The following is a 22,335-nucleotide window of genomic DNA, read 5'->3' as shown; positions in this document are numbered from 1 at the left end:
GTGAGGTTGCTTTTCGTCAACCACCATAGCTAGCGTGCTCTGGGGACAGAGCAATGAGAGGTCTGCTGTAATTTGGATCTGCTTCACTTTAAGAGGAGTTTGTTCTAGAACTCCCTCAAGTGGAACTGGACGAATTGGACTGCCTTAAAGGAGGAGACCATTTTACCCAAGACTCTTAAGCAAAAGTGAATAGACTCCTGACTCACTAGGAACTTAATCTAAATTGAATAATTTCTGTGGCCAGTAGAGGTATAGAGAGGGAGCAACCCATCCATTGAAGATTTATTTAAAGTGCCAGAGCTCCTCACACAACACCTATACCCCATTGTGATCCAGTGTCCCCAATAGGATGTTAGAGAAGAAAAGATTGAACAGTACAGAATAGTGGCAGAGAGTTCACTGAAACACAAATTTTTTTAAAAAAAATTGTGTTAAAAGAGAGAAATCTACTCACATTTACCTGCTTGTGATGGAAAAACGTAATTGGAGCTATTAACATTTTAATGCTTTCATTTAAGGACCTTTCCAGGTATAATTAGTAACATGGCTTTCTGTTCCTTTTTTGGTTATAATTCAAGACCTCACTAGTTGTGTGCATGTATTGTCTATGCTTAATGTATTCTATGAATATGTGCCTTGCACACTGATGTAAAATGAATTATTATCATCATCATTAACAGCTGGGTTTTCATTGGTTAGTTTCTTTGGAAGCCTGTATTAGAAGTTTTACCTAATAGCTTTTTGACATCATGGTGTTACACCCCCATGCATTGGGACATAAACATTGAACAATCCATTCTGTCTTCCATATCCCTTTCAGTGTCATAAATTGGGCTTTTATACAGCTACAGATCATTAATTCATGTGTATTTTTTTCTTCCCTTCTATAGCATTAACTATTAAATGTCCAAATAAGCCTGATCAAAAAATTATAAAGAAGAAACTGCCTGGTAAGTACTTTTGAAGCAAATACTATATTATAAATGCACAATCGTGCCCTTATATTAAGGTAACATCTAAAAAACGTCATTTTGCCATAGGGAATCTGTGAGAGGGGAGGTATGGTGTTTTAGGGTCTACATCTTAAAATGTATTAAAGCTATTAAACTGAAATTTGGCATGCGAATGGAGAACTGTCCACAGGTGCCGCATGTGAAATTTCAGAAAAAAACAATAAAAAATGACAATTTAGGAACAATCTAAAGTTCAAAATCTGTCCGTTTTTTTTCCACTTTCTGTTTCGCAAAAGTCGCCGTTTTTCTGGGGTTTTTGGGGGAGCGTAACTCACGGTACAGGGTGTTTAAAGACGCGCTGTAAATTTTGTTAGAAAGCTATTAAGACTGAGGAGTGCCTTTAAGGGGTTCACAAGTTTGAGAAAGTTACAGTTTTTTTACAATTTGGTAAAACATGCCCCATTTTAAAGATACAGGATTTTAGAAAACTGCATAACGTTGCGCATGTCAGATAGAGTCTTGTGGTGGGTGTACTGAAAGTGGCTTCACTTGAGAGTACAAATATGGCTGACTGACCCCTCTCGCTTAGAATTTTCCTTTAGCGATGAGGAGAAATTAGCTAGATTTGCCAGGTATAGGGGGGCTGGTTGGTGTTTTGGGACTGAGAGGGGTCACCCTGTAGTATTTTTAGCGCTGATACCTCTCTCCTTATATATAAAGTTTAAAAAGTCTGTACAGTGTCAGAGGCGTGGTTAATTTATTCACTTCACTGAGCTGGAGGGCGGGAAGTTTAAAAGTGCTCTGTGCAGAGTGATTGTCATGCAGGGAGGCATAGGAAAGATCTCTCCCTGGTCATCCTGTGAAGCAAGGACGTGTACGGGTACTTCTCCTGCTGGTCTGCAAGACATCCAAAGAGCAATCAAACGCCCCAGGCACCCAGACAAAGAAATCCCTGGCAGAGAAGGAGTAGAGGCTTGAGGCTGACCTGCAGGTGGGACCGCGGCTAGCGAGGGGTCCAGCACAAAAAGCACCAGCGATGGCAGTGGCTGCAGCAGCTCAACCCCTTCAGAGGTCCCGGGGATCCTGGAAAGCTGTAAAAAAAATCTGCAACTACTCAGCACGTAACACGGGCTATAGAATCCAGAGTACATTTCTGCAGTATTAATGCTCCCGTCTGCATTTACACAGAGATCATTTCATGGTAAATGTATTGCTGAATAGGGTTACATTAATAATATGCATACAGTTAACAACATTTCAGCATGTTTTAATCCGTTTGTTGCTGGCTGCAGTTTTAATTTGTCAGTAGATAAAATGTTGCAGTTATACAATAAATTGCATTTTGTAGGATGTTTGTAAGACGTATATTAATAATATGTGCATTATATTAACACTCGGGTAATAATCTCGTTTATCTGGACACGGATACTTGCAGCATTATGGGCAGTGCAGGGGTTAAAGCTGCTAATTCATTGATGTTTGCTCGATGGGCTTCATCACTTTAACCCATCGGGATCCAGACATGGGTTTCTGGTGCCTGTTTGCTGTTAATCTTATAATAACACACCAGGCAAATTACAGCTGCTGTGCACCAGCGTCACACACCGATACACTGTATGCCTCTGCTATGGGCTGAGAGAGCGCGGACCTAAACGTATTCCAGATGAATGAATGGATACACAAGCAGTGGGCATGTATTTGATGACATTTACAGGCTTCTCCCTGAAAGGTATCTATCCTGTAACATCGGGGTACAGAAATGATTTGTACAAAGGAAACATACAAAGACATGCTGCTTATCTGAAAACAGCCGATATATTCAGCCATCCGTAACTTTCACTGGACAGTTATTTATGGTCTTGTTACAAGTCTGGTATGTCTCAGCCCTTCTGCTTGTATCTCTGCACAGTGTCTGTGCTATATTCTCTCCACGGAACAGAAGAAAAGAAAGTCGGCAGGTTGGTTAAAATGTGCTTGTTTCATAATGTGTTATTTCCTAGAGAGGGGAGTGATAGAGAAACAAGTAGGGGAGACACCCTTCATGTACCGGGAGCTGCATCAGCTGTTGGTCAGTCTTGCACAGACACAGGTTTGCAGACATACACCATCTGGGTTTCTGCATTGTGGTTTTCCTTTAGTACAAACGATGAAAATTAAATGTATATGTGGATATTTACAATGTGCAAAGGCTAACACCTTCGGAAGGAAATTAACAATGATTTTGAAGTCATATGGCAATTACAGCATATGGATTTTACCTATTACATTATGACTCTGGTCACATTGTGTGCAGTCAGTGGGAGACATTCACCTTATGTCCCATTTGTTCAACGTATTTCTTTCAGATCAATGAACACATAAATATGCATACAACATATATATTTTCAGCAAGAGTTCAACATTTTTCGATCAGCAGCAGAAATGAAAGTCGACATTGATAGTCTGAATGAGAAAAAAACCCACATAAAGTGGTAAAAAAAATATTTGTTACTCTTTAAGCACATTTGTACAAATTTTTTAGACAGTTGTAGTAGCAAGGACCTTTTTGTGGCCTTTACAATATAAAAAATGTTAAGTGCAGGGGTCAGAAGAAGGCTTTATGTATTGTACAGGGGGTCAGAGGATGGCTCTATGTATTGTGCAGGGTCAGAAGAAGGCTTTATGTATTGTACAGGGGGTCAGGGGATGGCTCTATGTATTGTGCAGGGTCAGAAGATGGCTCTATGTATTGTACAGGGGGTCAGAGGATGGCTCTATGTATTGTGCAGGGTCAGAGGATGGCTCTATGTATTGTGCAGGGTCAGAGGATGGCTCTGTATTGTGCAGGGTCAGAGGATGGCTCTATGTATTGTGCAGGGTCAGAGGATGGCTCTATGTATTGTGCAGGGTCAGAGGATGGCTCTATGTATTGTGCAGGGTCAGAGGATGGCTCTATGTATTGTGCAGGGTCAGAGGATGGCTCTATGTATTGTGCAGGGTCAGAGGATGGCTCTATGTATTGTGCAGGGTCAGAGGATGGCTCTATGTATTGTGCAGGGTCAGAGGATGGCTCTATGTATTGTGCAGGGTCAGAGGATGGCTCTATGTATTGTGCAGGGTCAGAGGATGGCTCTATGTACTGTGCAGTGTCAGAGGATGGCTCTATGTATTGTGCAGGGTCAGAGGATGGCTCTATGTATTGTGCAGGGTCAGAGGATGGCTCTATGTATTGTGCAGGGTCAGAGGATGGCTCTCTGTGCTGTGCAAGGGTCAGAGGATGGCTCTCTGTGCTGTGCATGGGTCAGAGGATGACCTCTGTGTTGTGCAGGGTCAGAGGATGACCTCTGTGTTGTGCAGGGTCAGAGGATGACCTCTGTGTTGTGCAGGGTCAGAGGATGACCTCTGTGTTGTGCAGGGTCAGAGGATGACCTCTGTGTTGTGCAGGGTCAGAGGATGACCTCTGTGTTGTGCAGGGTCAGAGGATGACCTCTGTGTTGTGCAGGGTCAGAGGATGACCTCTGTGTTGTGCAGGGTCAGAGGATGACCTCTGTGTTGTGCAGGGTCAGAGGATGACCTCTGTGTTGTGCAGGGTCAGAGGATGACCTCTGTGTTGTGCAGGGTCAGAGGATGACCTCTGTGTTGTGCAGGGTCAGAGGATGACCTCTGTGTTGTGCAGGGTCAGAGGATGACCTCTGTGTTGTGCAGGGTCAGAGGATGACCTCTGTGTTGTGCAGGGTCAGAGGATGACCTCTGTGTTGTGCAGGGTCAGAGGATGACCTCTGTGTTGTGCAGGGTCAGAGGATGACCTCTGTGTTGTGCAGGGTCAGAGAATGGTTCTCTCTGTTGTGCAGGGTCAGAGTATGGCTCTATGCATTGTGCAGGGTCAGAGTATGGCTCTATGCATTGTGCAGGGTCAGAGTATGGCTCTATGCATTGTGCAGGGGCAAAGGATGGCTCTATATATTGTGCAGGGGTCAGAGGATGGCTCTGTATTGTGCAGGGTCAGAAGATGGCTCTCTGTGTTGTGCAGGGTCAGAAGATGGCTCTCTGTGTTGTGCAGTGGCCAGAGGATGGCTCTCTGTGTTGTGCAGTGGCCAGAGGATGGCTCTCTGTGTTGTGCAGTGGCCAGAGGATGGCTCTCTGTGTTGTGCAGTGGCCAGAGGATGGCTCTCTGTGTTGTGTTGTATATGGATAAGTGAAGGCGCTACCTATTGTGCAGTGGTCAGATGATTCTCTTTATGATGGGATTCTCTATCATGTGTAGGGGTCACTAGAAGATTTTTTTGTGTGGTGCAGGTTTCACTATAATGCTCTATTTTGTACAGAGATCGGAGAAGGCTCTTTGAATTGTGAAGTTGTCACTGGCAGAGCAGGGGTTTTAATGTGAGAGAATAGCTGGTGAGTTGAGTGGCATGTAAGCGAAAAGCTGTTGGTTATGAGGTGGCATGTGATAGAATAGCTGGTGTGCAGGGCAGATATTAGAAGCTTATGGTCAGGGAGTGGCATGTGAGAGAAAATCTAGTTGATAGGTGGTGGCATATAAAAAAGTATCTGGTTAGCAAGGGCCCATATGTGTGAAAGGCTGATGAGCAGGAGATGGCATGTGAGAAAAGTGGGTGTCATGTGAGAGAACCTGGTTGGCAGTGGGAGGGGCATGTGATAATTTAGGGGGCAGGGTGGCATGTGATAGAGAATTGTTGGTGGGCAGAGGGTGAGTGATTTCAAATTTAGATACATAGAATTTGAAAATTATAAATATTTTAACTTTACAAAAAGCTATGAAATTCCATAGACAAAAAACCTTACGGTTTAACATGTCCGATTAAGGTTCCTTACACACAAAAAAAACACAAAAAAAACTATTGAAACTCTTTCACTCAAACTCCAAAAAGCAATGAAATTACGACGATTAAGGCAGAAGCCTTAATGGACGTGTTCCTTGAGCAATACAGACATGGTATGTCATCACATCCTGCGGTTAGATGCAGATTCAGCACTATCATGTAGTGAGATCCCCCCCCCCCCTCCCACTGTCCCGCCTTCCCTCTCTGCGTCTGACTTCGCCTCCTTTTTCCAAAATTGAAGCCATCAGACAGAACATCTCCTCCTCCCATCCCTCTCCCGCCACCCTCACCGCTTCACCTCCCGCTATCAACCGGCTCTGGTGCTCCTTCATCCCTACATCAGATGAAGAAGTTCGCTCCCTTATGCTTTCCTCTCCACCCTCTAGCTGTCCTCTTGATCCCATCCCCTCCCACCTCCTTCGCTCTCTCTCTCCTACTGCCTGCTCTTACCTCGCACACCTCTTCAACCTATCACTCTCCTTTGGCGTTGTCCCATCCTCATTCAAACACGCTCTTATCTCCCCTATCAAGAAACCCAATCTTGACCCCACCTCTCTTGCAAACTACCACCCTATCTCTCTTCTCCCATATGGCTCCAAATTACTTGAGCGGATTGTCTGCTGCCGCCTCACCAGGCACCTCTCTGACAACTCCCTCCTTGACCCTCTCCAATCCGGCTACCGCCCCCTCCACTCCACCGAAACAGCCCTGGCTAAAGTCACCAATGATCTCCTATCAGCCAAATCCAAGGGTCACTTCTCTATACTTATCCTCCTTGACCTCTCCGCGGCCTTCGTCACTGTGGACCATCCCCTCCTACTGCAAACTCTTCTCTCCCTCGGCCTCTCTGGTCCTGTCCATGCCTGGTTCACCTCATATCTTGCTAACCGCTCCTTCTCTGTATCCACGTCTGGTTCTTCCTCCACCCCCTCCCCTCTCCCTGTAGGAGTCCCTCAGGGCTCTGTTCTTGGCCCTTTACTCTTTTCACTCTATACTTCCTCCCTTGGGGCTCTCATCTCCTCATTCGGTCTTTAGTATCACCTATATGCTGATGATATTCAACTATACATCTCTTCTCCTAATCTTTCCTCCTCTCTCGTGTAACTGACTGCCTCTCAGCCATCTCCTCCTGGATGTCCTCACGCTTTCTTAAAATTAACATCTCCAAAACTGAACTCATTGTCTTTCCCCCACCCAGATTCCCTTCCCACCACGACCTCTCCATTGTTGTTAACAACTCCACTATCTCCTCTGTCACCCAACTCCGCTGCCTGGGAGTCACTCTTGACTCCTCTCTCTCTTTTGCCCCCCACATTCAATCCCTCGCCCAAGCCTGTCGCTTCCAACTCCGTAACATTGCCCGCATCCGTCCCTTCCTCTCTCAAGATGCCACCAAAACTATCATCCATGCTCTCATCATCTCCCGCCTCGACTACTGCAACCTTCTCCTAACTGGCCTCCCCTGCTCCCACCTCGCCCCCCTCCGCTCTATACTCAATGCGGCTGCGAGACTAATCTTCCTCTCACGCCGCTCCTCCTCTGCCTTGCCTTACACTGGCTCCCCTTCCCCTATAGAATCCTTTTCAAACTCCTTACCACCACTTACAAGGCTCTCTCCCAGTCTACTGCCCCTTATATCTCTAACCTCCTCTCCATTCACACTCCTGTCCGCTCCCTGCGCTCAGCCAATGATCGCCGACTCTCCTCCACTCAGATCACCTCTTCCCACTCTAGAATCCAAGACTTCTCCCGCGCTGCCCCCCTTCACTGGAATGACCTCCCTCGCTCCATCCGTCTCTCACCCAACCTGCGCTCCTTCAAACGGGCACTTAAAACTCACCTGTTTCTTAAGGCCTACCAACCATCCACTTAACCTCTCATCTCTTCGGTTCTCCCCTTTGCCTCACTGGCTCCCTTCTGTGCCTGATTCTGTCCACCCTCCCTTAGGATGTAAGCTCGTATGAGCAGGGCCCTCTTTCCTCCTGTCTCCATACCTGTTCTTCCACTCCGTCTCTACTGCATTTGCCTGCCCGGAGTTTACGAAGTATTGGTATTTTATGTTTAATGTTCTGTACTGTTTTGCCCTGTATGGTCTACTGTTTGTACTGTGTACGGCGCTGCGGAAACCATGTGGCGCCTTACAAATAAACGATAATAATAATAATTGCTGTCACTCACAAAATGGTGGATCTGCTAAGTCACAGATTTGCATGTTCACTGGAATACACACATACAGTACTATTACATTTTCTTAGTTTAGCTTTATCGCAGTTTAGGGCCTGGGTGTCTTAGAAAGAGACAGTAAAGCAACTTCATAAAAAATTAGAACTACAAAATAACAATAGAGTTAAATTAAATGGATGTATAAGCCTCTACTTAGTTTGGTTTTCAGGAATCAACAGAGAGCAGGTTTGTGTTTAAGGGCACTCAAAGGATATCGGAATGAAATTAAAATAAAAACAAAATTTTTATTGGTATGCTTTAAAAATAATATCACAAAAATGTCATAATACTTAGAACAGTGAAATATTAAAACATGTATATGGAAAAATTGACCTAAATCAGCAATAACTGTTAATATCAGCAGAAAATCTGCCTAAACGTGCCGTCCCTTACTCAAATGAAGGTAATAAGGTATAGGTGCTTTGTAGTTAAATAATACAGTTATTAAATAATAAAGGTATTAGTATATCATAATAAATGTAACATTTGGAAAGGAAGGAGCTTTATATAGGGCTCCTAAATCATTTACAGCAGAACTGTGAAGTATATCCATAAATTATGCTGTATAGCTGTTAGGACCTCCTTACTGCAGACAGTACTTTATAACACAGAGGGCTATATCTTCAGCCTCCTGCTAGGCACTGTGTGCAAACACTGATAAAGTGAGAACAGCTAACACTGATACATAAGGCTGCCATATTCCCTTCTTAGAGATAGTATTCATATATTTATACTCAGTCTCCAGAGAAGGGGAGGGGCTCTGTATAGCGTCGTCTAAACTCTTATCAGCAGAGCTAAAGAATGTATCTGTAAATCGTATTCTATAGTGACAGTTGCTCCCTCATTCAGCATAATACTATATAGCATAGATGGTTAAATCTGTAGCTTCTTGTTGTGTGATATTTTATACGAGCGTGAGTTGAAAGCAGCTGTCACTGACAGTTAAAGCTGCCGTGTTCCCTTCCTAGAGATAGTTGTAACAGATCTCAATATTATCTATTGAAGGTTCCTTGCTCTGACTGAAATATCGAGCCAGTTAAAACAGCCTAAATATCCGATAATCCCTTTCAGTTCATAGTAATTCAAGCACCCATATTATTATAATGTTTATAAACACAGAGGGGACGGCACGTGTAATAAATATTATTTACTATATATTCCACCACCTTGAAATAATAGGATTGTTCTGGTGCGATACAGTTATTTTCCTCTTAGTTTGGTTTTCAGTAAGCAATGTCTGACATTACATTCTTTCACAACCCCTAAGCTAACTTTAAAGGATACATAAAACCACCAAGACTATTTTAGCAAATTGCACAATAGTGTAATCCAAATGCATCAGCCACAGGATCCATATTTGGTGAGGAGGAATGTATTGCAGATATCTTTTAGGATTAGGCACAATATTGGAGAGAGGAATGCTCTACAAGGATCTGTCAGGAGCGGTAGTTGAATGGAGGGATGCTTTGCAGGGATCTTTCGGGAGCAGATACTGTTTGGTGATGAGCTAAGTTCTGCAGGTATCTTTAAGGAGCAGGCAGTGTCTTGTAGGAAGAAATGCTCTGCAGGGGTATGTCGGGAGCAAGTATTGTGTTTCAGGTGGAGGAATATTCTGTAGGCATCTGCTGGGAGTAGGTATAGTGTTGGTGGGAGGAATGCTCTGCAGGGATCTGTTAGGAGGGGGTAGTATGTTGAGTGTAAGGATGTTCTGCAGGGGTCTGTCAGCTGCAGGAAGTGTTTTGGGTGGAGGAATGCTCTGCAGGGATCTTTCGGGAGCAGATACTGTTTGGTGATGAGCTATGTTCTGCAGGTATCTTTAATAAGCAGGCACAGTCTTGGAGGGAAAAATGCTCTGTAGGGATTTTGTAGTTCTAATTTTTTATGAAGTTGCTTTACTGTCTCTTTCTAAGACACCCAGGCCCTAAACTACGATAAAGCTAAATTAAGAAAATGTAATAGTACTGTATGTGTGTATTCCAGTGAACACACAAATCTGTGAATTAGCAGATCCACCATTTTGTGAGTGACAGCAATCTCACTACATGATGGTGCTGAATCTGCAGCTAACCACAGGATGTGATGGCACCATGTCTGTATTGCTCAAAGAACACGTCCATTAAGGCTTCTGCCTTAATCGTCGTAATTTCATTGCTTTTTTGGAGTTTGTGTGAAAGAGTTTCAATAGTTTTTTTTATGTTTTAGATGGTGTGTAAGGAACCTTAATCGGACATGTTAAACCGTAAGGTTTTTTGTCTATGGACTATATGTATATATATATATATATATATATATATATATATATATACACATAGTGTATGATCATATACATATTTCCGTGTATTTTTATATAGGTATACCCAAGTGTTAGACACATACATGCTATTGCTTTCTATTGTTATTCTAGCAATATTTTGACTTTGTGTTAATGTGGTGTTTTCCTGGTAGTAGAACGAGGTTTGTCAAAATGTAAAGGTATACGTAAAATATATATAATATATAATATTCCCATAAATATACAAAGATAGGAACACATTTTATTGTTTGACATTAATTACACTGTCAGAGTATGAGGTTTACAACGTAATTTTTTTTGTCCTTTGTATATTAATAAATATATGCCAATTAAATTTATATTTTAATTATAAATCTTTCTATTAAATGAGTTGCAAAATACATGAGATTTTCTACCTTGAGGCAACCACTCTTCTTTGAGAAGTAAAGGCTCCAGTTATATACTTCCAAAGGACTCCCACTTTTCCTTTAAGTGCTGAAGTTGAAGAACTTTGCTGCTTCAGTGTTTTTAGACCTTTTTGTCAGATGTTGCTATGTTATCTTGACGTAAAATTACAAGCATTTCATAAGTGTCGAAGGCTTTTATTGATCATTACATTTTAAGTTTATGCAAAGAGTCGATATTTGCAGTGTTGACCCTTCTTTTTGAAGGCCTCTGCAATTCACTCTGGCAAGCTGTCAATCAACTTCTGGGCCACATAATGACTGATGGCCGCCCGTTCTTGCTTAATTAATGTTTGGAGTTTGTCAGAATTTGTGGGTTTTTCTTTGTCCATCCGCCTCTTGAGGATTGACCACAAGTTCTCAATGGGATTAAGGTCTGGGGAGTTTCCTGGTCATGGATGCAAAAATTTTTGATCCCCGATCTACTTAGTTATCACTTTTGCCTTATAGCAAGGTGCTCCATCATGCTGGAAAAGGCATTGTTTGTCACCAAACTGTGCGTGGATGGTTGGGAGAAGTTGCTCTTGGAGGATATTTTGATAGCATTCTTTATACATGGCAGTGTTCTTAAGCAAAATTGTGAGTGAGCCCAATCCCTTGGCTGAGAAGTAACCCCACACGTGAATGGTCTCAGTATGCTTTACTGTTGGCATGTCAGAGGACTGATGGTAGCGCTCACCTTTTCTTTCTCCAGACAAGCATTTTTCCAGATGCCCCAAACAATCTGAAAGGGCATTCATCAGAGAAAATGACTTTACCCCAGTCCTCAGCAGTCCAATCCATCTACCTTTTGCACAATATCAGTTTGTCCCTGATGTTTTTCCTGGAGAGAAGTGGCTTCTTTGCTGGCCTTCTTGACATCAGGCTATGGTCCAAAAGTCTTTGCCTCACTATGTGTGCAGATGCACTCACACCTGCCTGCTGCCATTCCTGAGCATGCTCTGCACTGGTGGTGCCCGATCTTGCAGCTGAATCAACTTTAGGTGACAGTCCTGGCGCTTGCTGGATTCAGGTGCAATCTTACTAGCAGCAATATACTTGCCTGTGAAGCCTTTTTTGTGCAAAGCAATGATGACTGCACATGTTTCCTTGCAGATAACCATGGTTACTAGAGGAAGAACAATGATTTCAAGCACCACCCTCCTTTTAAAGCTTTTTCTAACTCAATCAGCATGACAGAGTGATCTCCGGCCTTGTCCTCGTCCTCGTCAACACTCTCGCCTGTGTTATTGAGAGATTCACTGACCTGATGTCAGCTGGTCCTTTTGTGGCAGAGCTGAAATGCAGTGGACATGTTGTTTTGGGGTTAAAGTTCATTGTCATGGCAAAGAGAGACTTTGTAATGAATTGCAATTCATCTGATTATTCTTCATGACATTCTGGAGTATATGCAAATTGCCATCATAAAAACTGAGGCAGCAGGCTTTGTGAAAAATAATATTCATGTCATTCTCAAAACTTTTGGCCATAACTGTATATTGAACGTGGCAACTTATTGGGTCACGTGCTGCATTCAATAAAAATATCCTATCCTAGCAGGGTGACTGCCCAAATCGGTAAAAAGTCTTTCAGCTCTGAAAAAGCTGGCATAAGGGTAGGTCCTTATCATGGAGCGGGGATATCACAGGGTGGACAACTTCCTTAATGTAAATTTCCCAATTACTGCAGGCCAGCAGAGAATCTTCTGCTTTCCAAGGGTTTGTCTCATGTGCTTCAGTGTAATCCACCGATTTTATAATTCCTCATTTCTGCTGTTGGGAGGCACTACGATAATGGGGTATACTAGGGAGATCTGGGGTAAAGGCACTTTAACATTCAAACGTTTTGAGTGTTTTTCTCCTCCCCTACTATCCCTCTCCCATCTGGAGCCATATTCAGTTTTAGTAAAGTGCCTTCTGGAGTATGGTATTTTTTTAGTGGTCTCTTGCAGTGTTTTATTTTTTGCAATTATATTTTATGTTTTATCTTTAGTTTTTTTTTTACTTATTAATAGTAAATAATAATATTTACTGATGAGGGAATGCCTGTCCACTGCTTTCACCCTGAGTACCTGATCAAGGGAGAGTAGCCGGTAGGCTGACCTCTACCTCTGCAGCCTGCCTGCTGCTTTCACTGTCGTGGTGACAGCCAATGAGCAATGCGTGGTATACTTAGCTGTCGCACAACTCCCACAGAGCTCCGATGGCTGTCAGACGTTCCCTTGCAAGGAGCATGACTCCTGCAGGGAGGACCGCTGGAGCAGATCTCCTTCGCGGAGAATACAGATCCTGCGGCCATGTGGGTGCCACAAGACTCTGCAGACCCAGCTGTCTGACAGTGTGGAGGGGGCAGAAAAGACCCTACACAGATCTCCATGTCTGAGAGTATAGTATTGGTGTTGATTCTAGCTGAGTCCACTCAGGGTCTTACAAAGGCTGCTTCCTCATTGGAATGCCTTCTTAGCGCATCTCTTAGGCAATTGTGCCCCTATTTCTGAATCTGATCTTTCTTCATCTTATCACTAAGGAATCTGAGTTGGAGGATGCTTATAGTGGAGAGGACACTTCAACATCACACGGTATGAAGGATTTAATCCTGGGTGTTAGACAGAACTTTGGGTTTGCAGAACCCCAAATTATGGATTCCTCTGGCTGCTCCCTTTTTAAAAGGCAAAATAATCAGACTGTTTCCCTCAGTCTCCTCCACTCTTAGAGTTGGTTGCTGAGGCCTGGAAGAAGCCTGACCGAAAATATGAGATGCCTATATTTAAAGGATCCTGACATCCTTAGACATAAAAGGATGCTTACCTGCACGTCCCCATATTGGAAGATCATTGGTGTCTCTTTCGCTTTGAAGTCCCTGAGGCGTATTATCAGTTCCCGGCTTTTCCCTTTGGTCTTCACCAAAAGTATGACTGTCATAGCCGGTATCCTGTGCTCTTGGGTCATCACTTATCATGCCACGTTTGGAAAACCTGTTGTTAAAGTTGCCATCTGAATGTGTCTTCCTCCAGCACATTCAACTGACTGTTCAATTTGTGTCATCTTACAGCTGGATTCTGAATCTACCCAAGTCATTCTTGATTCCTTTTCAGTGGATGCAGTTCCTGCGCCTTGACTTTGACACAGTGTGTCAGAAGGTGTTCTCTCCCTTCAATACAAGACCAGGTCCCTTCTGGCCAAACAGGAAGTGTCCCTTCTCCGCTGCATGAAACTGCTAGGAACCATGGTGGCTGTGTTCGAAGTTCTCCTCGTTTTAAGCTGTGCCCTTTGCCCAGCTTCTTTCACGACCGCTCCTGAAATGATAAAGATCTTTTCATCTGGACAGGAACACAGCCATGTGTCGCTTCCTCATGTGGTTGACTAGAGCATATCTGGTCAAGGCTCAGTCTTTCCAGACTTGGGCATGGTCATTGGTCATCTACTGTACCAGGGCCTCTGTTCTCCGCAGGAGGAGTCCTTGCCCATCAATGTTCTGGAACTCAGAGCAATATAGGGTGCTCATTCAGGTACAAAGGGTTCTGGCCGATGGGCCCCTGAAGTTCCAATCAGACAATGCTAAAGCAGTAGCCTACCTGAACCGTCAAGTGGGATCACGCGGTGCCATGGCAATGTGGAGACTGCACAGATCATAGCCTTGGCGAATGTTATGTCCCGTGATATTGCCCATTTTCATTCCAGGGGTGGAGAACTAGGAGGCCAATTACCTTATCCGCAGCAGAATCACACTGAGGTCATTGCTCTTCTGGATCAACAAGGTCCCTCTCTTCTGGGTGAAATCCAAGGATCTGGAGGCGGGATACACAGATGGTATGTCTATCTTGTGGTGGTTTCGCCTGGAATACCTGTTTCCTCCGTTTCCCATGCTCCCACGGGTGTTTGAGAATGGGTTCCTGCCATTCTAGTGGCTCCAGATTGGCCGTGCAGAATGTGGTACTCATATGTTGTAGGCGTTGCGGTATGTCCACCTTTCTGGTTGCCTCTTCCTTCAGATATTCTGGTACAAGGTCCTCTTCACTGCCGCTCAGGGAAGCAGAATGGTGGTTGTCTTGGTTTGACGGTGTGGCAGCTGACACCCCCTTATTCTTCAGTCCCATGGTTTCTCGCGCAAGTTTATGCGGACCATGATTAAGGCAAGGAAACCATCTACTTCTGACAATTACTATCTTGTGTGGCAGGCTTACATCTGGTAGTGTAAAGGTCACAGTTTTTAAACTTCCCGCTTGCTATCTTTCCTGCAGGATGGTTTTGATAAGGACCTCCGTCTCTCTTCTCTGAAACTGCAAGTTTTGGTGCTCTGAATTTATCTTTCGGCCCTTTTCTACAAGGCGCTCTACATGCCCAGCCCCCCTTTGTACATGCCATAGAGCCTTGAAATCTTAATTTGGTGCTCAGGGCACTTACTAAAAACTCTTTGAACCTTTTCGATTCTGCTGATCTCCGTTATGTTACTTGGAAAGTGGTGTTTTTGTTCGCTATTTTCTCTGATTGTCTGGTGTTTGAGTTGGGGACATTGTGCTGTAATTCCCCCCACCTTCTGAAATTTCATTCTGATTAGTAAACACTCATTTGTGCCGAAGGTCGTCTTCCATTTTCAATTGAGCCATGAGTCATTTTAGCGTTTTGTCTGAGGTCTAAGACTTCTGAAGCATTCTTGCATCTTCTGGATGTGGTCGGGCCCTCTGGTGGTATGTCGACCGTACGGTTTTCGTTCATAAGACTAATGACCTTTTCATCCTGTGTGATGTCCACAATTATGTTTGGTCAGCATCTAAGCAAGCCATTGCTTGCTGGCTTACGTCCACCATTTATTTGGTTATGTTCAAGTGGCTAGACCAGTGCTGGTGTCCTAAAGACTCATTCTACTAGGGCTGTCGGTGCTTTGGCTGAAAAATTATGCTGGGTTGCTCTACAATTTACAGTGGCAGCTTTAGTATATCCCCATTGTCGCAGTGTCACCCAATGGCAAGAAAGAACAAAGAGGATTTTTTACTTTCCGTAAAATCAATTTCTCTGACATTGGGAGACACTGCACTCCCTCTCATTACTTTGGTGTTTTATTGTTGTTGGGGTTTCCTCTTAAGCGATTTCTTGTTACGCTCTGCTAGGCCTTCTCTTCTGGAATTTGCTATACAAAAACTGAATTTGGCTCCAGATGCAGGGGCATAGCAGAGGAGAGTCACTCAAAATGTTTGAGAGTTAAAGAGCCTTTACTCCAGATCCATCTACAATATACCCAATTGTTGCAATGTCCCCCAGTGGAGTCGGAGAAATTGATTTTGCGGTGAGTATAAAAGCCTCATGTAGGGTAAACCATTGGTTAGATACACTCTTTATTAGAAAGTATTCAACAGTACTTAAATCTGATAAAAATCGGAAAGTATTTTTTTGCTGACATGCATACATGCCTACCCTCATCGCAGCTCCATTTGTTTGCGGGTGTGAATTGTACAGAACAAATAACTTTTAAAATCGTAAGTGTCCAATAAATTTTAATATTAACAAAAAAGTTAAAGTAATAGCCCACATTTGCAGACATTTAAGTTTACATACATTGAATATGATTTTGATGAAATTAAAGAGTATATTTTGGTTTTACTTAACGGTGTTGGTTTTAAAGTGACTTGTTCAACACATTGTGAAATTGTGGCTTGGAAGTAACCAGCCAAAACTATGCAATTGTTTTATTTATTTATATTATGTGTAATATACTCTTTGCACATGGTAACAGTGGATTGATGAAGCAATCTATAGCTATAGAATACTCCTGATCAATTGTGGGCTGATTTTATTTGGCCATTATGTAATATACAGACAGTGTTGCATTATATTTATTCCAAATCTTAAATTGTCATTTATATTTCTGATTTGTACATCAAGCTCTTGATTTGGTTATATTCCTTGTTGTCATGTATTTATAGTACTCTAAATTGTAGTTCTAATTCATTATTAAACACTCTATAATGCTAATACATTTCTCTAAATTGATTATAATTTATTGATTCAGAAAAACTCTGAAGTTGCTTGTGTGCTGTTCTCTTCTGTCCACGCTTCTTTGCGTTCAAAGAGCAATATAGTACACAGGTTCTTTTCTGAGATTAAGGTATTCCTACTGCTCAGTGATGTCTCATTAAAATTGTACACTAGATACAATGTTGACGTTAGGAAAAGGTCAACAGTTTGGGTTATTTCATAGTTTTATTCAGAGCTGAATTATCCGCTAGCTATCATAGGCATTCTCATAAGGCCCAATAAATATATATATATATATATATATATATATATATATATATATATATATATATATATATATATATATATATATATATATGTGTGTATATGGAAGTGTGGGCTCATCATCAGCCATCACAAGATGTCTGTCACCTGGGTGGACCAACAAAGAAGTGATTTTAGATTTGACTTGATTTCATTTAACATGTTTAACAATAGTACAAATAATATTGCTTAATTGGATTTTAATTAAGTTAAAATTAAGATTTGCTCTTAATTCCTACATATGATTATGTTGCAGTAAAGCAATGTGCATGGTAAGGAGAAATGAAAAAGTTAATAAAAAATTAGAAAATTGCCTGATTTTTGAGGCTTAAAGATTTTTTGCTATTATTTTGTTGTAGATTCTATGACTGTGCAAAAGGTAAAGGGACTGCTCTATCGTTTATTGAAAGTGCCTGGCTCAGAGTTAAAATTGTCATATGAAAGTTCCAAAGTAAGTAATATTTTCAAGTTGCGTTTTCCTATAAACCCCCTTCCCCCTTTTTTTTATAATATAATACTGCATATTACACAACATGACCAAAGTCTACAGAAAAGTAACATCCATCTATTCCTCAGCGAACAAAAGGAAAGCATAAGATAACTGTGATCTATTAAGGGAGTAGTCTAAGAGCTTATTCACACTAGGATGTTGCCTGTGCTTTACAAGCAGTGCAGTCAGGGTGCACATGTCTGTCATTCGTAACACACACAGTGACCTAGGGATCATTAATTCATATGGTCATTATGCCTCCCCACACTATAGCACACATTAAAGACAATGAAGTCAGGAATGTTTCAAGTAGCTTTAATTGGGTGTTTAAATGAATGGGTGAGGAGCACTGCCTTGGGACCAAAGATACTGAGGTCACCGGGCATGTCTTGACTGAACCACTTGTAAAGCTCAAACTGAATCCTACTGTGAAGTTGCCCTAAAGAGGGGGCAGACTGCCTGTAATAATATTGATACAAAAAATAAATGATGTGCTCTGCGAAAGAGTGCACTAAAACCAAATACAAACCGTGAATACATATAACAAGCTGTCCCTTTACCACCTTTTGTTGTTATAGTTGTGCTGTTTTTTTCCACCCGTTTTTCTTGACAAAGCATGTTGTGATAAATAAAACTAGAATCAAATGAGAAAGAAATGCAAATAATTTTCTTTTAATTTTCAATCAAAATATATTCTCCAATCATCCCCATTGCATTTTTTTTATTTTTTTAACTTTTAAAATTGTTGCAACGGGTCCTTGCAATAAGAAAACAGTTTCAGTGTTCGACGTCGGCTGTTAAGGAATCTTGCAAAAATCATTTCCAAAAAAATAGACAATACAAAAGTTTAAGCCTTTGTATAAGAGTAGTTTCAATTCCCAACAATACACTTAAACTGTTACCTAGGTTCAGGTAGCAATTGTAGGCTCAGGTGACTTGCTCTGAACAGGAGAACTTTGGACCTACATTGGGTACTTGTCCTCCATTGGGTACACAATCTTAAAGACACATACCTGGTAACTGAGTTTATAAATGCCAATATCCTAATCTTAGCATGACCAATACATAAACAAATGTTTCATTGTTATCATTAAGTTAAAAACATTTTAACTGCTGCTGTGCACTGGACTGCATTAATATAATGCAGTCTATATAAACTGGACACATTCTCTGCTTAGATTGGATCTTTTCACACAGACTGGGACCATCACAAGGTAACTATTTGTAGTGTTCAGTGAATTGCTATGTCTGGGGAAAAAAGTGGATAGAAGGAGAGGTTTGCTGCCCAGCAATAGGAGAACAGGGGGAGACATACAAACATACACATCTAGACAGGCAGACATATATATGACCAATTTCACCTAAGAAAAATGTTTTTACTTATGACACCTTAATTCCTGCAAATCATCCATCCAGGCCTTGTATCCCAACATATATGAGAATCACTTGTGTCTCTAGGTTTGTTTTTAACATTCACTGTAGCTGTGCACACGATGATCTTACAGGTTTTGGGTAGATTAATGTTGTCCACTTGCAGCACTAATGTTTAGGTGTATATTATTATTAATGTTTTTTCTTACACTGTTACTCAGACAATGCTTTGTCAGGCAGCATCATTCTAGGGTGAAAACTAGGTTCACACTCGCCACCCAGTCCCCAGATGCAGATGGCTACTTAGTCATAACTCTGATTACAGGTTACATGCAGAGCACACCAGTCACCTGCACAATCTACTGCAGTCATTCCGTTAGCAAAGTGTTGACTGGCACTGTACCTCTACTTACATGGTCAGTCACGGCTCTTTTAATATGTTGAATGTAGGATGGGCAGGACAGGGCGATTATCTTTTTCTTTTTTGTTAAAGGGGTATGGCTTTTCTCATCAGGTGGCTTAACAGTTTGTGAAACACCACTGTAAGTGAATTGCTATTATTGTGCAATATTAAAACTTTAAATTACTATTTTTATGTAGATCGGGAACATCTTATTATATTTATATCTGCCTATAATATAACCATTTTTTTAACAACAGATGGAAGGCAAAGAGATTGAACTAGAGAATGACTTAAAGACCCTGCAGTTTTACTCCATGGAAAATGGAGACTGTATACTGGTGAGATGGTAAGGCAGAAGCATGGAATCCATGATGCTGAAGAATGCAGAAACTAATCGCTACTCGAGGCATTCCAACAGAAATTTATTTTATTATTAAGTTTGAGCTCATTCTTTGACAACCTAATCATTGAATATTTTATCAGTTTAATGTGCTTCACCAGAACTTTTTTCCTACCCTTAAATTAGGACAGTGTGTTTCTCATAACATTTTGCTGTTTTTTTTTTAAGTGGTTTCCTGCTTTGAGATGAAGGCTTATTTAAGGTGTGCTTTGACTGTACAACTGTGAAGCATAAATATTGCTTATTTAATAAAAGTTGTAAGCACTAGGCAGTAGGACATTCTTACCTTTTTGCCTCATTGTATTTCTCTTTATTGTAATCAATAGGTTTCCTTTATTTTCTAATGTGCAGTGCTGCAGGATATGATGGCACTTAATAAAGCCTAATAATGAGCAGTGCATTATACTGATTAATGTGAAACTGATGTGAGGACAGATGTACTCCTACTTGTTGATGCCAGCTCCGTTCTAGCATATAGCACATATTATACACGGCAAATTATGCTGCTCACGATTATTACTTTTCAACAATAAACTCCAACTTAGCTTTGTTGCCTTAAGTCAGTTTACTCTGCAGCTGTCTGCAAATATGGGACAAGTTATTACAGATCAATAGTATCTAGTTACATTAAAAAATACAAATGAAAGTTACAGCAGGATTGGCTAATAATATTGTGCCTTTCCAATTAGAACATACATCAACATGTTTGAAGTCACCTGTCCACTTCAATATATCTTTAATAAGAAATTCAGTCAATAAAGTTGTGATACCCATGCATTCTTCCTAGTCTGCTACAGCAGTAGCAAGTCAGTGTAGAATGTCTAATCTTAATGTCTAGTCAAAAGTAAAATGTGTCCGCAAGCAACGATGACGGATGTAAAGGCAGAATAGGAGACTGGAAAAGTGATGTGGGAAAGCCAACTGGCATGGTGTTACCCAAACAGCTGGACAGGTCACTGTCAGAGCAGCTGATAGAATGTTCTCTGCATGAAAGAAAGATGGTAAGGATGCCCCTTACTATCATACAGACATACAGGACGTGAAATAGTAATATATTAGGTTCTGGAGTGTGGAAGGGGAGTATCGCAGATGAAGGTGGGGACCAGCTTTATATAAGCCATGTGACTGGGGTTTGGACAATGCAGGGTCACAGATTGTACACAGTGTGTACACTTTTTACCCAGTAAATTTCTGTATAACTCCAGTAAACAACCCATATAGGAAAGCTTTAAAATAAACTGTCAAGTGTGCCAGGCATCACAGTCATCCATGAGATGGGAATGGGACTAAACATGGAATATATATGGCAGCATAGCGACAGTTCGGTGCTTATTGTCATGAACAGAAAAGAAAAATATACTCATTTGCTAAGTGAATGTAAAATATCCATTGAAGATTTGGTATTTAAGGAATTGCTGATAACCTGCAATGGGCGACAAGAAGCAAAGTTGTGTGCCATTCAGTGGCCAGCAAATTCATTTAAACTCTATAAGCAAGGTTCAGATAATTAACATATAATACGGCTTTTGCATCAGTGATGGTCGGCATTCTCCTGAGGGGAATTTGTAGTATGAGAGGTACCATGGATATTTACCCAGATTGTAGGCTAGTCTCTTTTTGACATTGTGTCAGACTGTCTGTCCTGTGTGACCCCTGACACTGAGTAATGGGTACGTCTGCTCCAATACTATGCTGTAAAGTGAAGCGTTAAATACAGATTAGTGAATTAGTGGTACTAGACACAGTGATAAGATGGTACAAAATGTTTGTGCCGCAACGTGTATGCAGATAGCTAAAGGCTGGAAGTGCCCCAACCGCCGCCCGCCCTCCAGGCCTCCAAAGCATAGTTTCTTGGATCTGGTACGTGGCCTCAATGGATAATATCACCAGTCTCCCGCATGACAAAATAAAATCTCACGCTTTTACGCTGGTACTCCTTCTACGATTCTTCATTCCCAGTAAAATGCTACAACACGTGAGTTTCATATTTTTCTTTTTCCCCTTATTTCTGCACCTAATAGGCCCCGTGGAGAAGGGACCCCCCTCAGGGCATTTTTTTACCCGTATTTTGGAGACCCAATTACCCTCTATGCTTTTCTGTGCTCTTGGGAAGTTATATGTGCAGGACGCATTGCCTCTTCGACCACACTGAACCCCTTCTCTCTCTTTACTCCTCAGCTTTTTTTTTTCACCCTCAGTAGTGTAGCCTTAGAGGCTTAATCTGGTTTAGTTGCCAAGGAGGCATTTGACAAGATCATGTGTCTTCATTGAATAAATCTGGATTTAGTGATGATTTCCTCATATATGTTAGAGCTCTGTACACAAACCCCTCACCTAAATTGACTAGAAGTGGGCCCTTCTCTTGGCTCATACATATTAGACATGGAACTAGACTGGGTTGTCCATTATCCCCTCCTATTTTGCACTCCTAAAGGGAATTAAAGTTTGTAATAAGGCATATAAATAATCCCTGATAATATCCTTCTTATCCTTTCTTCTCCTTATACTTCTCTCCCAAATTTGTTTGAGACCTTAAATTCATATTCTAATGTTTCAGGTTATAAAATGAATAATCCTAAATCTGAAGACCTCCCTATACACATTTTAGATAAAGATGGACATGTTACTCTCAATACAGGTAATATTTTCCAGTCTTTTTTCCCCTGATTATATATATATATA

The 22,335-nt window shown here is 41.6% G+C and overlaps 1 protein-coding gene across 7 annotated transcripts in view; it reads left to right on the top strand.

Moving 5' to 3' along the window:
* Positions 1–19,920, top strand: part of TBCE (tubulin folding cofactor E) — an 88,640-nt gene extending 68,720 nt beyond the window's left edge. For 4 of the 7 annotated variants that reach the window (XM_075203317.1, XM_075203316.1, XM_075203318.1 and 1 more), the window contains 3 exons: positions 891–950; positions 17,349–17,440; positions 19,511–19,920. In XM_075203317.1, coding sequence (XP_075059418.1) covers positions 891–950; positions 17,349–17,440; positions 19,511–19,603 — 245 coding nt within the window. In that variant the 3' untranslated portion in view covers positions 19,604–19,920. Of the gene's footprint in view, positions 1–890; positions 951–3,298; positions 3,425–17,348; positions 17,441–19,510 lie in introns of those variants that run through there. The other 3 variants (XR_012689713.1, XR_012689712.1, XM_075203320.1) reach the window with 2 other exon arrangements.
* The last annotated feature ends 2,415 nt before the right edge of the window (positions 19,921–22,335 follow it).

The sequence above is a fragment of the Mixophyes fleayi genome, chromosome 3, assembly GCF_038048845.1.
Source record: "Mixophyes fleayi isolate aMixFle1 chromosome 3, aMixFle1.hap1, whole genome shotgun sequence".
NCBI classification, from domain to species: Eukaryota; Metazoa; Chordata; class Amphibia; order Anura; family Limnodynastidae; genus Mixophyes; species Mixophyes fleayi.
Note: the sequence above shows the minus strand (reverse complement) of the source record. Positions and strands in the feature narration are given on the sequence as shown.